Source organism: Gossypium arboreum, chromosome 6 (assembly GCF_025698485.1).
Source record: "Gossypium arboreum isolate Shixiya-1 chromosome 6, ASM2569848v2, whole genome shotgun sequence".
NCBI classification, from domain to species: domain Eukaryota; kingdom Viridiplantae; phylum Streptophyta; class Magnoliopsida; order Malvales; family Malvaceae; genus Gossypium; species Gossypium arboreum.
Window position 1 is genome coordinate 11,496,214 of NC_069075.1, and position 16,789 is coordinate 11,513,002.

Genomic DNA, 16,789 nt, shown 5'->3' on the forward strand with positions numbered 1-16,789 from the left:
ATTATGCATGGGTAAATTTTTAAACACAAACCCTAACTCAAAATAATGGTAGAAATAGCTAAAACATGTTAACAGGATTTCAAAAATGTAAAGAACTTTAAAAACGGGGCTCGGATCACTTACAAATGAGCTTGGAAGCTTGAACCAAACCCTAACCATGGCTTCCATGGGTGTTTCGGATGGTACATGGAGAAGATAACCAAATTTTGGCTATTTTGGCTTTTTTAATTCTTTTAATTATTAGTTTACCAAAATGCCCCTAACTTAAAAATATTTTATTACACCCATTTCATGTCTATTTTTTTCCAAAAATTAACTAATGGTCTAATTACCATTTAAAGACCTCCCATTTAAAATTTCATAACAATTAGACACCTCTAACATGTAGAACTCAACTTTTGCACTTTTTACAATTTAGTCCTTTTGACCAAATTGAGTGCCCAAACGTCGAAATTTTCAAACGAAATTTTCACAAAATCATTCTGTAAAATCGTAGACCATAAAAATATAATAAAAATAAATTTTCTTCTGTCGAATTTATTCTCCCGAAACCACTGTTCCGACTAGGCCCTAATTTGGGATGTTACAATAAACTACATACAGGGTCACTAAACTATTAATAAATTTATGTTTTAGTCACTCAACTTTAAAAATTTACAAAATGGTCACTACACTATTTGAAAATTTTCATTCAAGTCATTAGGATATTAAAATTGTTGTTGTATGGCCTTCTATGTTCGCAACGCCTAAACAATTGAAACCTTTCCTTCCTATTCTCTTCTACAATTCAATTTTTTTTTATGAAACAACTTTGAACACCATAAATCTACAAACCAAAATTCAAACAAATTTTTCTCTAATCTCTGACATTAATCGACTTTAATCTAAATTATGTTCTTCTACTCATTGATGAGTATTGATCCATTGTACCAATCGTCGAATTGTCACTTGGAGTTCGCTAATTGGAGCCTTTTTTTAAAAAAAATTAATATCCCAATAAATTAAATAAAAACTTTTAAATAGTTTAGTGACTTATATAAAAACTTTCAAATAGTTCAATGATCATTTTGTAATTTTCTGAAGTTGAGTGACCAAAATGTAAACTTACTAATAGTTTAATAACCTTAGGTGTAGTTTATTTTTTCCCCTAATTCATTGCATATAAACTTATGAGTTACTAATTTTGAGGTCAATAATTTAATAGTAATTATTTACAACATTATTTAAATAGAGTAACTTTTTAATTTAGGTAAATTATTTGGGTAGTCCCCTAACTTTTAGATAAGTTCTATTTTGGTCACCCAACTTTAAAAACTATCAATTTCATCACTAATGTTTTTAAGAAATTATAATCAATGATTGGTCTATCAACCACCATCTACTTCAGAGATTCCTCCGGAAACATTTTTCAACTACAAGGATTCACTATCTTCCCACAAGTTAGTGAATTAGGTATGATTTTATTTTTACAGAAACAGACAATGAATTAATCTTCATAAATTCGATTTCATCATAAATGCGAAATACTTATCTTATAAAAATGACAAATAAAAAAGAAAAGTGCGGGAGAGATAAAAAAATGTAGGGTCATTTGTCTGTTTGGCTAGTCAAACATAAGCTAATGTCACAGGTCAAAATGCAAAGCCCGTGACCATGGATCAAGCTACGCCCCATGGAGGCCTGTCGATAAAATGGGGATCATTTAGCCCACGAGAACTGGCCCGATTCAAAGAACTGTTGGAGAAACCTATCAGATTGAAGCCTGGTTGGCCCGATAATAAAGATATGGAAACTTAGGCTATTATGGTAACTAACATTAGAAGATTGATAAGAATCATATCTTGTAAAGATTAGATTAGATTTGATATGGCCTATCTTGTAAATCTCTAAAATCAAGGGATATGGTCGATCTCGTCCGTCGATGTAACTTAATCTTGTCTGTCGGTTTTGGGGGAGCTCAACTATAAATAGAGAGCTTCCCCCTCACTTGTAATTTATTCCATTGTATGTGAATTCTTAAGAGTAATAGAATTCTGAGAGCATTTACTCAAACACCTTATGTGCAATCTTTTCCGTGGCTTTCTGTTATTCTTTGTGGCTTCTTTTGGCATAAGTTTACTTCCGCTCTACAATTGGTGCCTTGGAGGAGTCCTTAAGGAGTCCTCACTTGAGTAAAAGCTGACTTAGGCGAGTTTGGCCAAACGGATCACCTAAGGCGGAACGGATCACCTAAGGCCGTACGAATCGCGAGACGAAAGATCTAGCCCCATGACACTAGTTCATAAATCTTCGGGCTTCAATTACCAAGGAATAGAGACTTTACAAATAAAGCTTGAGGATTGACATTCCATTGTTGTTATTTTATATGTATATTGTTACATTTATTTACGTTCCCAATATGCCTATGATGTAGCACCAGAAAATTTTAGTCACCTACAATTCAATACTTAACCGAAAGCTAACGTGGGATTTTTTTATTGACTTGATAATAAGTTTAGCCCTCGAGTGTTTACACATTTGATCAATTTGATCTTAAATCTAAAAATTAAATAAATTTAGCCCTCAATATGTACAAAAATTGTCATTTAATTCTAATTCTAAAAATTCAATAAATTTATCTTGAACATTTACAAAATTTTTCAACTTAATTCTAATTCTAAAAGTTTTAAAAAAGAAAAAATTATTTAAAATTTTCATTTTTGGATAAAAAATATATAAAAAAAATCCTTCCTTATTTTTTCGATTAAACCATTGCCTTCTTCTTGGTATTTTAGTTAGTTCACCTACATGGCTCACCTTTTTGCTGGAAAGCATTCGAGCAGGCAAAGGTTTTCATAAAACAATGACACCATCCACCATCAACTTCTGAATGCATAATTTTATCAACCTTGTGAAAAGCCGAGGAGGAGGAAGAGAAAAGGGCAAGGGCGAAAGTGCTTAAGAAATTAGATTTGGATTAGGTCTGTTCTAGTTCTTACTATGTTACTCTCAATATGTTCTTGAAACTACTTGTGGTTCAAACAATTCTTGTAACTTCACAGTGAGAACGAAAGCGAGCACTTGGATTGCCACTTGAAAACCACCTCTACCTATATACAAGAAGAAAAGCTTCAAATTCTATCTCTAAATGCAAGGAGGGCTAGCAAGGTTGAATTTAGCATTATTTTTAAGAAGCATTTTTTAAAAAAAAAAAAACATTTTTGAAATAAAAATATTATTAAGCATTTTAAAAATACTTTTGAAATAAAAAAATCTTTTTAGTCAAAAACAAAATAGAAAATTTTAACCTTCTGCCTCAGAAATGTTTTTTGAAAAAATACTTTGACAAGTAATACTAAACTAGGCGAAATTTTATTGATCTTATTCTATTTTAATTGTAGAATTCCTTGTTTGTTCTATTTTTAAAATAATTTTATATTTTTTATCCAAACATTTCTAAAATATTTTTCTATTTTAAAAATTTTAGAATAGAATTAAATTGATAAATTTTACAAATATTCATACTAAATTTATTGATTTTTTAAAGAATTACAACTAAACTATAAATTTTATAATCAGTGAGAGTTAAATTTATTAATTTTAAATTTAATATCAAATTGATAAAATATGTAAATATCAAAAATTAAATTTATTATTAGATGGATAATTAAAATTTTAAATTTTAAAAATGTTGATCGAGAAGGATGACATTCAAAATTATATTGAAAGAAAATAAAATCATTAATTTAAGTGAAATAAATAATCTCTCTGTCCTTGCAAAGCGAAACGTATACTTTGATTATTTCCTTTTTTAAGGAAAAAACACGTATTTCACTGTTTGTTTACTTTTAAAAGAAAAAAAACAGTTGTATTATGTAATTGGTTGGATTTAAATCCATAAATTGAAAGAACTATTAATAACTTTAGACATTCTATAAAAAAAAATAAATTTAAAATACATAACGAAATTGTTTAAAAAAAATTCCAACTTTATGATCATTATGGTAAATTTCACGGTAATTTTAAATTTTATTTTAAAATTATTAATTTAATTTTATTGTAAGTATAAGAAGATATCAAGAAAGAAAAGAAGAAGTGAATTTAGAGTTGATCACTTGTTTTAGGGATTATATAAAAAGTTTATATACGGTAGTTAGGTAAATGGATATCATCATTATTACAGCAATCTAAGCATAAATTTGAGATTTATAAATGGATTAAGAAATTTATCAAATCGTTTTGCAAAATTGTTCAACGAACTCGTGTTTTAGCTTCAGCTAACATTGATGCCACATCTGATCCATTCTTGCATCTCTTATATATAAAACTGTTTTGCAAAATTCAATTGATTTTTGTTTAGTTTTATGCCTATTTTTATTTTTAAAACGAATAAATAGATTTTTTTTCTGGTAAATGAGAAATGAAGAAAGAAAAGAGTGAAAATTATTAATCTCAAATTTTGAAACCGAAACATCTCAAACTCACATAATTATGTATTATTAAGATTTTATTCTCCACTCAGTTAAGTAATAGAGAAGGACAAGGATAACATATATGAACATAAATTACATTATAATCAAATCTAACCCTTGACGAGGTTAAAGGAGGTGAGATTCCTGAAATTCAGCCACAACTTCTCCCACACCACAGCCTTATACGTGTTATCGACGGTCCCTTCCTTCGCCTGCAAAATCAACCGGTAGTTTGTCCCGGCCACCACCTGAGTCTCGCCTTTCACCACCTTAACCAACTTTAAACTCCCATTTGACTTCTTGTTATACTCCTCGACGGCGAATTCCGCGATCTTTATCACGTGTGGGTCCTTGGTGTCTTTGATCGGACTCCATCCTCCGAGGGGAGCCTCCTTTCTGGCGTCGGAGAAGATGAGAGGAAGGAAAATGAGGGAGAGCAAGAGGATCAGGAAGCCTGACTTTTGCTGCATTTTGAGACTGTTTTTCTTTCTCAAGTCTAGTTGCCTTTTTTGTTGTGCTGTAGAGCTGTAGCCTCTGGATTTGAATTTGGAATGAAATTAGATTATTTATAGATAAACATTAATAAACGTAAATCGTAAGTTACGTGGCACACGGTTTTTAATTTTAAGAGGATTTGCCCCTTGAAGTTGATTGAAATTACGATGGAGACACGTGGTTACGTTACTACGAAACGCGCCGAAGCCCAAAACGGGGATCACGAAAGCGGGCCGTTAGGTTAGTATGATTGGAGGGTGGAGACCAGCTGTGAGTTGTGTGGAGGTTTTCACTAACTGTATTTATTTTATAAGAATTTTAATAAAATCAATCATTTTCAATTTTTTGCATTCAATTGATAATTTATATTCACCGTTAAAAATTAACGACAGTACTAATATAATTGTTAACAGATTTCATGTCAGTCAATAGTTTGGAAATTCGTATTTTGAGGAAATAAGCTTATATGTATAAAAAAAATTATTTGTCTGAAACACAAATATTACATCTTTTAATAATTTTATCTTACATCAATAATTTTTATCCTTAATTTTATAATTTTAAACTAGATTTGATTTTTTAAGATGAAAATGTTAAAATTTAAGATGAAAATATTAATGTCATGTAAAACTATTGAAATATATATATAGATAACATAACGTCTCTATTTTATACAATTATTTCCTTGAATGAGAAAGAAAATGGTAGGAAAAGGAGACATCAGTCAGTCCGATCTAATTCAGTTATATTTTTAAAATTTTGAATTATTTATCATAATTCGAGATGGTTTTCAATTTTTATATTCATACTTTGTATATTATTTGATAAAATTCTAAAATCTTTTCCTAAATAATTCTTTAAAACACATAATTTTTCAAATAAAATAAATAACAATTATTAACTTTTATATGATATTTTTAAACAATATCTTTATAAAAACATTCATTTATTTTACTATTTTAAATATAAATTTTAAATAAAAATATAATGAAAAAGACTAACTTTTAAGCCAAAACATTTCAATATTCAATGGATTTATAAAATTTCGAATTTTCTTATTCACTTGATTGGGTGGAGTGGGTTGATTGTGAGAATGGTGGTTGTAGCCCACTTAGCACCCCTCGGAAGAAAAATGTGAAAGTGGTCGACGGCTGGCCCAAAATGAAAAATTAGGTGAGCTGATAGTGCTTGATTTTATTTTTATTTTTTGTGCAAATGAAAATGTTTTAACTTAGGGTTCGTTTGTTTACTAGGTTTTCCAGTGTTTGTTTTGCTTGAAAATCACTTACATTGGTAAAACATTTTCAGAAACATGGGAAAATGAGAATGGATTTTGGGGAAAATGTTTTACCGATTTTATTTCTGTAAAACATTTTCCATCTTTCCTCCTCATTCCATCCGTCTCCTTCTTCATCCAATTAGACCAGTTCCCTTCCTGAAACAAAGCTCAAGGTAACTTTTTTATGCTTTACTCTGTATTTCATTCAATTTATGACCTCTCTCACTTAAATCTTCTTCTTCCTTTTTTTTTCTTTTGTTAAAGAATGTATTTGGATTTTGCATCTGTTTGGATTTTGCATCAGTCTGTTGAAGAATCTTTTTCTTCTTCTTTTATGCTTTATTTAAAATATATTTGTTTCTGGGTTTTGCATAATTCAGTTTATGCTTGCTCTTCTATTACCGTAGATTTGTTTTTTTTCTTTGATTTTCTGCTCTTATATAGTGTGCCTCTATCTCTATGAAACATAGAGCCTTTGTTTCTTAGTTAGATTCTTTCCTGACTTGAACCAAAGCAACTCTTTCACCTCTCCACGGACACTATCATTAAACCATAGCTACTTTCATCATTGATCTAGTGGCATTCTATCTTTCATCCCGTAGGCTAGCTGCTTGCTGCAACATTTAGCATTCTTCCTTTATGGCATTAACAAAAACAAAGCATTGAGAGAGAGAACAGGCCATTCCCCTGTCTGTTCATTTTTTATTCAATCGAGTCCATAGATATTTGGTAACAAAACATTATCTTCCTTTTCTTCTTTCTCTCTTCCAAATTCTTCATCATAGAAACAAAACCCAAAGGTAGAACCATTTTTGCAAGCATAATTTTTCAAAATTTCGGATACCACTTCTTTCACTTTCTTTGGAACTCTGTTTTCTTCTTTCTTTTTGGGGAATTTAAAGATGAAGAAACGGAGAGATAAGCTGACTTGAAAGATGATGGAGCCAGTGCCAGGGGCATTGGGAACTAGCGTTAGCTTGGCTCTTCGTTTGGGACAAACCATTTTCTCCTTTGTTTCACTTCTTTTCATGTGTTTGGGTGTTGAATTCTATAACTATACTTCTTTCAAGTGATTCCCAAAAGCTTTATTTCTTCTATTTTGTTAGGTCAAATTTTGATTTTTGGTTTTCTCTTTACCCTTTAATCGTTAATACCCATGACCTTATTTCTGTTATTTTGTTGGAATTCAATTTATTGTTACTTGATAGTTGATTTCTGGTGTTAAAGTGGAAGTCTGTGGGAAAATTGTCATGATCATCATCTTGATGAATCTAGTACTATGTTAGGAGTTAAAATTTTTATGAGGGGACTGATCAAACATTTCTTTGCTTTTTCATTTTTATTGAGGAAGCAAGATAAATGTAGTCAAATGAACTGTATGCAATTCTTTTATGTGATCTTTTGGGTTCTGGGCTTTGGAATTATCAAATGCTTTCACTTGTTTAACTATCAAACTTCAGTAAGGATTCTAATATAGTTTATTGTTTCTGAGTTTAAAAAAGGGGTGAATTGTATGTTATTTCTTCTATTTCAATGGAAATTTCTCTAAGTTGATTCTAAAACTAGTTATCTTGAACCTTAATGGATCTTGTATGGTATCTTCTAATGTTTTTTCCTTGACTTTTGGTCCTTGATTTCTCATGTTCATATAAACATCGAACCAGATAGTACGACACTATCCGTCTTATCTGTCTTAACTTTTGTAAATGTTCAGAACTCTTTATATATCAATTTTAAGATGAGAATATAACTAACTTGTATGGTAACTTATGTACTCCAAGCTTCTCACATCCAATTACCGTTTCATTTTGGTAGGTTTTCAGTGTGCTTATAAGATGAGATACAAGTACTAATTGTTTTGATTCATCATGGTATCGTTTTGGTAGCTTCTCTTGTTTCATTATATGAAGTTCAAAGAAATTCATATCCTGGTGAAGTTAGAAATTGTGGATACTATATATACTAAATTCATATCCTAGTGAAGTTAGAAATTGTGGATAATATATATACTAAATTAATGTATTTATTATGTCCATGTGCATTAGTTTAGTAGTTAAAAGCTGGTTCACCTATCTGCCACAAGTAGTGAGTCCAAAATCCTATAGTTTCAGCATTCTTAGAAAAGAATAAGGAAACTTGAATATCCTATATTCTCTTGATTTTAATATATACAATATGAAATGATGAATAAGTATAGGTCCGGTGTCCATTTTCAACATTACATATATACATTATATTATGACCAATCATTGGTTTATTCTCAAATTGAATCATATCTAATTTTAGTTGTGTCACTAAATTGGTACAAAGAAAGTAGCTTAATTTCTCAAAAAATTATTAATGCAATTATAATTAGCTTAATATGTATGTATGCACTTTAGTCATGGTAACTTTAGTTATATATGTGATCTTATGAAAATCTTGCATCTTTTTTGTAGTGATCAAATATTTGTTTGGCATTATTTTGTGTAGATGGATCTAATCAAGATCAAAATGCAATTGTCAGAGTCGTGGCTTCAGTTTTAGCTTTTGGGGCTCTTTGGATTAAAAAATTAAAAACTAAGAAGGAAATTGCTTCTCACCCTCGTGTGAATCGAGATTATGAAAGAGAAAACTATATTAATTGTATTTTATATAGAGGTAACCAGCATTGTATTGATGTGATAAGGATGAGACTGATTGTCTTTTTTAATTTGTGTGATATTCTTAGTAGGAATAATTTGTTACAATCAACTAAATCTGTGAATATTAGGGAGCAAGTAGTTATATTTTTACATATAATTGGTCATAATGTGAGGTTTCGAGTGATTGGATCTAAATATTATAGATCAACTGAGACAATTCACTGTTACTTTAGGGTTGTATTGGGAGCTATTTTGAAATTGTATAAAGTAGTTATTAGATTAACTGATGAGTCGACTCCTAGTGAAATTAGAAACAATCTAAGGTTTTATTCTTATTTTAAAGATTGTATTGGAGCATTAGATGGAACTCATGTTCGTGCATCCGTTCCACTTAGCATTCAAGGAAGATTTCGTAGCCGTAAATGGGGGACGACACAAAATGTATTGGCTGCCATTACATTTGATTTGAAATTTTCCTATGTTCTAGCTGGTTGGGAAGGTAATGCACATGATTCTCGTATTTTAAGTGATGCACTTTCATGCCCAAGAGGATTAAGAATTCCAAAAGGTAATAATTATCATTAAATACCAAATAGTTCTAGTAAGCTCATAATTTATTAGTATTAATTATGTTTTGTAAAATTGTAGGTAAATATTATCTTGCTGATGTTGGATATGGCATCCGAAATGGATATGTTACCCTATATCGTGGTGTCTGATATCATTTAAAAGAGTTTAGTGCTCAGGGGCCTGAAAATGCAAAGAAAATCTTTAATCTTCGTCATTCATCATTACGAATCACTGTTGAACGTGTTTTTGGGATTTTGAAGAAACGGTTTCGTGTATTAGATGCTGAACCATTTTGGAATTTTCAAACTCAAGTAGATATAGTTTTGGCTTGTTGTATCATTCATAATCATATAATGGGAGTTGATCCTAATGATTTACTTAATCAAGGATTATACGAGGAGCCTGAGTCTGATTTGATAATACCAACTCTTACGAAGCGAGAAGAAAGAGAAGAAGCAAGAGAATGGTCTGCTAAGAGAGATGAAATTGCACAAACTATGTGGACTGATTATATGGCTAGAAATATTAGGTAGGTTTAGGGCTTAGGGTTATTGTTTCTATGTTATGTATGTTTTAGTATTATTTTTTTTTTGTTAATGTTGGTTGGACAATGATATTGAAATTTTAGTTTGTTGAATTTTGAAATTATTATGTCTTGGATTTGTTAGATATTGATTATGTTTTAAGCTTGTCAGATATTGAATTTATTATGTTTTAAGCTTGTTGGATATTGAATTTATTATGTTTTAAACTTGTTGGATATTGAAATGATTGACGATGACAATTATTAATGTAGAATGGGTAAGGGCAACAAAAAAGGGACCTCCAAGCAATTCAGGTGGACAAAACCGATGGAACATATTTTTCGTGAAATTCTAGCAAAAGAGGCCCAGAGAGGAAATAAGCCTTCTAATACTTTCAAAACAATTTCTATTAATCAATTTGCCGAAGCTATTTCTGAAAGATTTCAAGTCCAATGTGATGCGAAGCATGTGGAAAATCATTTAAGGACTGTAAAAAACTAGTGGCAGATTATATGCACAATTCGGGGTGAAAGTGGTTTTGGATGGGATGATAACATGAAAATGATCACATATGATAGAACGACATATGATACAGCAGTGATGGTAACTAGAGCTGATCATGGGTTGGGTGGCCCGGCCCGACTCGAAGGCCTGCCCCAAAAATGGGAGGGTTTGGGTAAAAATATAGGTCCAAAAAATGGGCTTGGGCAAAAAAAGAGTCCCGTTTAGAAAATGGACTGCGCCTCGGGTAAGAGTTTTTTGGCCGGCCTTTACCAATTATATATTAATATATTTTTATTTTATTTTTAATCATTTTAAATTTTAATATAACCATTTTTATTATATTGTCAATTTATGTATTATTTTAAGAATTGTTTTAATATCATTTTATTTGTTTTAATATTTGTTTTATGCTTTTAAATATATTTGATTTATTATATTTTTAAATTTTTTTATTTAATGAAATAAGCAAAAAAATTTAATATGGGTCTGGTCGAGTCGGGCCAGGCTCGAGCTTAGCAATTTTATTTCGGTGAGCTTTTGGTAGGGCTAGGCTGCCTAGTAGATTTCGCCTAAAATTTTATCTGGGCTCGGCCTGAACCTGGCCCAGCCCGGCCCATGATCACCTCTAATGGTAACATATGTATATATATATATGTTAAGTATATTTCAATTATTTTTTACTTGTTATTCTAATTGTGTATAATATCCAACAGGCACATAAGAAGTATGAACCATTTCTGAATAAAAGCATTGATCATTATGATGAAATGGCTTTGGTTGTTGGCAAAGATATGGCAACAGGGAGTTTTGCTAGAACATTTGCTGACATAGATTTGGATGATGGTAACCAAGATTCAGTGCCTATAGACTGCGACAATGAAGAGATTGAAGAGGTAAGAACAAAAGTATCTTCATCTGGCACATCCAAACGTAAAAGAAAAAATGTTCAAGAAAGTGTCGTTGATGAACAAATTAAATTTGAGGGTGAACAACTTGGCAAAATTGCTAATGCTTTGGAACAATTTATTGCGGATAAGACACCACATCTTTACGAAGAAGTGATGTCGATGGAGGAAGAAAGATTTGATGATGACTTCTTATGTTCAGTGTTTGATTATCTAGTGAGTCATGAATCCGAGGCCAAAGCTTTTTTAGTTAAAAGTAAGAAGCATAGAAAAATTTGGCTTAAAAAATTTTCTCAAGGTTGAAGATATTGACACTTTTAATGTGGTGTAATATTAGTTATGCAATTGGACAATGTGTAATATTAGTTATGCACATGGACAATGTTGTTGTTATTATATGATGTACTACTAATTATGCATTTGGATAATATTATTAATTTCTAGTATTAATTGTGGTTTGGAAGCTAATTTATAATTATTTAATCTTTGTTTTTATTTTTATAACACAATTACAAAATTTATTTGACTTTGGTTGTTTTCAATTTATGACAATTAATATTCTAGCTTAATAATTGAGTATTATTATATATTTAATTTAATTTATTTATAAATAAATCATTGCAATATATGTAAAAATAATTTAAAATATAAATTTATTAATATATGTAAAAACAGCTTTTCCGGATAATATTTTCAGGAAATCTGCCAAACAACAGAAAATATTTTACACAGATTCATGCAAACACCAGAAAAGTAAATCATTTTCCCGAAATCACTTTCCGGAAAATCTTTTACTGGCAAACAAACAGAGCCTTAATCACCGACCCATTCATCAAGTTGTTAAATCATAACTTTGGTTTTATGTTTTTTTTTTAATTTTAAATTCAAAATTAGTCTCCAAATTCCCCCGAATGGTAACAATGTAAAAATCTGGATCTGGGGTAGTGGCTACGAACTCCAGCCTGGGGGGGGAAGATTCTGGCTTCGAAAGTGGTCCTCCACAAAGCAGTACCATCACCATTTGCAGCGAAGGCGCATGCATGCTTACAAGCTATTCAGTTGGGGATTCACCTGGGCCTCGAATCTGTAATAATCGAAGGTGATTCAATGACAAGAATCAAGAAATGCAGTTCAGCAAACCCGAATAAGTCAGTAATTGGGGCCATTATTAGGGATATCCACCGGCAAAAAGTACATTTTCAGAGGTTAGTTTTCCAATATACACCTAAATCTAAGAATCTCCTTGCTCACACCTTAGCCTATGAAAGTTTGAAGGAGGGGGAGGAATTTTACCTGGACAGAGATTTGTCTGACTCGGTTCGTCGTGTGTTGGAGATGAGAAGGCAAAGAAACTCGGATTGATTGAAAGCTGCTTGGAGGCTGCTCTGGTAAAGGGACAGGTAGCAGAAAAGGTTTTGGTTTTTGGAAACTGCTATGTTTTGGGTATCTGGAACCGATGAGATTGAGGGCTAGTTTGGCAATGCTTTTAAAAAGTACTTTTGAAAATTGTTATGGAAAAGTGCTTTTAAGAAGTGCTTTTGAAAAGTTTAATTTAAAATTTAAGTGTTTGGTATTGCTGTCAAAAAGTGCTTTTGAGAAATAAAATGTCCATTTTAGACATAATATTATAAAGTAACAAATATGCATTTAAATAATGTTTAAATTAGTTAATATTATGATATTTTAGTAATAATATAAAAAATAATTTATTATAACTTATTGTTAATATTTTAATAAATAATATTAATTTTAAATAATTCTAAGTAATTAATATTAATTATTTATTAAATTTAATTAGAATATATAAACTATATTTAAATATTTAAATATAATCATTAATTATTTGTAATTAGATATTGACACAATTGTATTATTTTAAAATAATTTTTATTTTAATTATTAATTTTAACACATTTGTATTATTTTATTTTAAGGGTAAACTACAAAAATATTCACTTTTGTTTGCCTCATGTTACATTTTAGTCACTTATGTTTGAAATGTTACGTTTTAGTCACTTATGTTATTATTTTGTTACGAAGTGATCACTCTTTCGTTAAGTTTTGTTATCTCCCTAACGGTTATCCTACGTGGCAGTCCAACTAGATATTACTGAATTTGCTTATACGTACTTCATCCGAATGAAGTACGATTAGCGATTCACTAATATGATATATATATATATATATATATATATATTTACGCATGTATCACATTACAAAAACAAAATTTTAAATACTTATACCTAATAAAACATGTATCTCATTACAATAATTGTTATTTTCAAAAACCTGAGATTTTTACTTTGTCAAGTCCAAGAACCAAAGGTCAAGTAAAAGAGAAAAGCTGAAAATAATGTGAAAAAACTTTTTTTATTTCATAATTATTTCATAAAATTAAACAATCAGAAAATAACTAAAGAGAAGAAGAAGTATTTCACAAAAAAAAAAGAAGAAAAAAAAGAGACTCACCTGCCCGAAGAGAAACAACCAGAGGAAAAATAAATAAAAGAGAAATGGGGAAGAAAAAGGGGTCTGTCGTCTGTTAGAAAGAAGAAAAAAGAAGGCTAAAAAAGTAATATAATGCAAAAGTACTTTTGGCTTAGAAAAAGTAGCAGATTTGCTACTTTTTCATCTGTGAAAAAAGTGATTTTTTTAAATTAAAAAATGGTCAAAAACGGGGGTTATTCTTTAGTGCTTTTAACAAAAAAATGTTTTTTTGGGCAAAAACTCATACACAAACAGAGCCGAATGGGGCCTGAGTGAATATGGAGGGTTTTGTTGGGTGCCAGCTGCCTTCGTTTACTGGATAGGATTGATTAGGATTTATTTTTATTTTGTTTGGGCCTTAATTTTGTGTCTTGGGCTGAGTGCATCTTCTATCTAACTCTAGGCTAGCCTTTGTTTATTTCTGCTTATTGAATAAATATCCAATCAAGTATTTTTCAAAAAAAAAATAGTCTCCAAATCCTAATATTAAATTTATAATAGTTTTTGAAGTAATAAATTTCTTTATCATTAATGTTACAAATATTTTATTATCGAGATCAAGATAAATTTGATGTATTTTAAAACTCTAATATTTATTAAAAATAGAGTTTTATTTCATTTATACTTTTATGTTTATAACTATAAATTTTATAGAAGCATTGTAAATATCCTCCTTAATTAATAAAATACGTTCTCTTTTACTCTCTAATTGATTAATATAAATACGTTCCCTTTCTCTCATATTTCTTGTTCTTTGAATCTATCTATAATTCATCATTTATTTCCTAACTCATTATCAATACACAATTCTCTTTCTAAAACCCTTTTATTTTCGATTTTTTTTTGAGTTTACCTCAAATCATTTTGTCTACTAAGATTCAAGAAATAAGAAGAACTTATACTTTATCATTTATAATTTATTTCATAACACGTTACTAATATATAATTTTCTTTCTAAAACCCTTTTTTATCTTCTTTATAAGTTTTTAACTATGCTTGAATTTTGATTAAAATTGTGGTGAAGAGTGTTGTTAACCTGGTATTATTGATTAAAGAGAAATTCAATAGGATCTAATTCAATCTCATTAATATGCTATTGTTGAATAATTGGATTGTACATTTTAATTTAATTATAAGTTATAAATAGTTTATTATCATAAGATTCTATAACATATATGTGGTATTGAAATTTGGTACAATATGTATCAGATAACTTTCGAGCATCATATACAAAAAATATTTGTTAGTTTATAAATGGTTTTATTATTAATTTATAAATGTTATTATGAAAACAAATTTTTTAGTACTTGTAATAGTGCTCGTGATAATAACCTGGGTGATGATGATGTTAACGATCTTTAGGTATATTTTACTAATTTATTTTATTATAGCATGCTTATTGTAACTTGAGACTAATCTCGACAACAACATAAACAAATAGATTTTGAATTGAAATCTATGCATGATTGCGATGGTGGTTATAAAATAAAGAATCTATTGGGATGTTTAGAAGTCAGTCGTACTAAATCTGTTGCATTCCCTGAAGTGAACGCAAACATAAAAGAAAATTTAAAGGATATGATAAATGACATAATAATAGCTACTATAAGTTGAAACATAATAATAAATAAAAGAACAATGAGAGTTCTCAAGATGACCCTTCATGTGATATGAAAATTATTTGAAAGCTCCAAAAGAGCTAATATATCAATATATGAAAGAACAAAATTTGTGATGGTTAATGCATTAGTTTTAAAAGATATTCATTGCAATGGATCTCATATTGAGATTGTGAACGAGAAAAAGACTATATTTGGTATGAAAAAGATTTGATTATTTAATTATATCCATGAATGCTTAAAAATTTGATATGCATGTTAGAAAGATAATTGTGACATTTCTTATATGAGAAATTGAACTGACTAAGATCATCTGCCATGATTTTTTATCGTCATAATCCCTATGAAAAGTTGAATTAGAATATTTGACTCGAATATTTGACCAAATAAATATTTTTCTTGTGTAATTATGATTCAAAATCGAGTTATTCATGAAGAATATTTGACTATGTAATATCCACTTGAATTGTGGAATAATTTTAAGAGAAAAATATAACTGATAAAGCTCTAGAATAACGTATTCTTATGTATTAATCATGTGTTTATTCTGAGCTTGATTCTACTAATTGGAGCTATTTATGCCTTTTTTATCTTTTAGGGACTGATTTGGAGGTAAAAGCAAAATTAAGGGACAAAAGTGCGAATTTGGAGACACAATGGGCTGATATGCGACACAGGAAAAAGATTGTGCCAAAAGTACGAGCATGGAATACACAAGGACTAAAAGCGCAAAAAAGAGATTTTATTTTATAAGACTCCATTTTATTTATAATTAGGATAATTAATATTAAGATAATTATTAGGACTATTTAATTTTAGGATTTTATTCTAATTATCTTTATTTATCTTTAATTAAATGTATTTATCTTTTTACAATTTAAGTTAAATTAGACTATTTCTCTAACACTATAAATAAGGGGTGAAGTGACTCTATTTGGGGTGTTCATTTTTTTCTGTAAACACTCTTCCCCTGAAAGTCTAGACTTTTGTTTCTTCATATTTTTTTTCAATAAAATTTCTTTTTCCATTTTTATATTTATTTTCTTTTCCACCATCATCATGAGCCACTAAAACCTAACTAGCCGAAAGTTGTCAATATTCCTCAAAAAATGGTTCTTGAGGCCTAGAATCCGTACTTAGCCTTCTCGCCAAGTATTCATCGTTTCTCGGCACTACGGGCTGACGTTTCCGTCCATGGCCCTTAAAAAGTAAGCTTTTCAGCATATGCAAAGGCGGTCGCTTTGTATGTTTTGGAAGGATTGCACAGTCGGTTCGTTAACTTACTGCGTCAGAGGTTGGCGAGCCAAAAAGACAAAATGGCATGGGATTCG

The 16,789-nt window shown here is 29.8% G+C and overlaps 2 protein-coding genes across 7 annotated transcripts; one reads left to right on the plus strand and one right to left on the minus strand.

Annotated features, from left to right (window-relative positions):
* Window positions 1–4,436: 4,436 nt before the first annotated feature.
* LOC108485429 (cysteine proteinase inhibitor 5-like) lies at window positions 4,437–5,015 on the minus strand. The gene has a single exon (XM_017789265.2). It carries the CDS (start codon window positions 4,919–4,921, stop codon window positions 4,562–4,564), a length of 360 nt encoding a protein of 119 aa, XP_017644754.1. The 5' UTR covers window positions 4,922–5,015; the 3' UTR covers window positions 4,437–4,561.
* Window positions 5,016–5,983: 968 nt separating this feature from the next.
* On the plus strand, window positions 5,984–11,802 carry LOC128294178 (uncharacterized). 6 transcript variants are annotated; one of them, XM_053030178.1, is made up of 4 exons: window positions 5,984–6,119; window positions 6,200–6,398; window positions 10,216–10,691; window positions 11,161–11,802. In XM_053030178.1, exons 3-4 carry the CDS (start codon window positions 10,641–10,643, stop codon window positions 11,653–11,655), a joined length of 546 nt encoding a protein of 181 aa, XP_052886138.1. In that variant the 5' UTR covers window positions 5,984–6,119; window positions 6,200–6,398; window positions 10,216–10,640; the 3' UTR covers window positions 11,656–11,802. The 6 variants fall into 6 exon arrangements, 2 of the variants coding, with proteins under 2 accessions (XP_052886138.1, XP_052886137.1); XM_053030177.1 differs by having other exon boundaries at window positions 6,255–6,398; XR_008284456.1 differs by lacking the exons at window positions 10,216–10,691; window positions 11,161–11,802 and adding exons at window positions 9,193–9,417; window positions 9,498–10,064 and having other exon boundaries at window positions 6,118–6,398.
* The last annotated feature ends 4,987 nt before the right edge of the window (window positions 11,803–16,789 follow it).

What these genes read in the sequence shown, in the direction of transcription:
- LOC108485429 (XM_017789265.2), bottom strand. Translation starts at nt 4,921, where the DNA reads ATGCAGCAAAAGTCAGGCTTCCTGATCCTCTTGCTCTCCCTCATTTTC.
- LOC128294178 (XM_053030178.1), top strand. Translation starts at nt 10,641, where the DNA reads ATGGGCTTGGGCAAAAAAAGAGTCCCGTTTAGAAAATGGACTGCGCCT. An exon ending in GAAAATGGACTGCGCCTCGG is followed by an intron (nt 10,692 to 11,160) that starts GTAAGAGTTTTT and finishes AATATCCAACAG; the next exon opens with GCACATAAGAAGTATGAACC.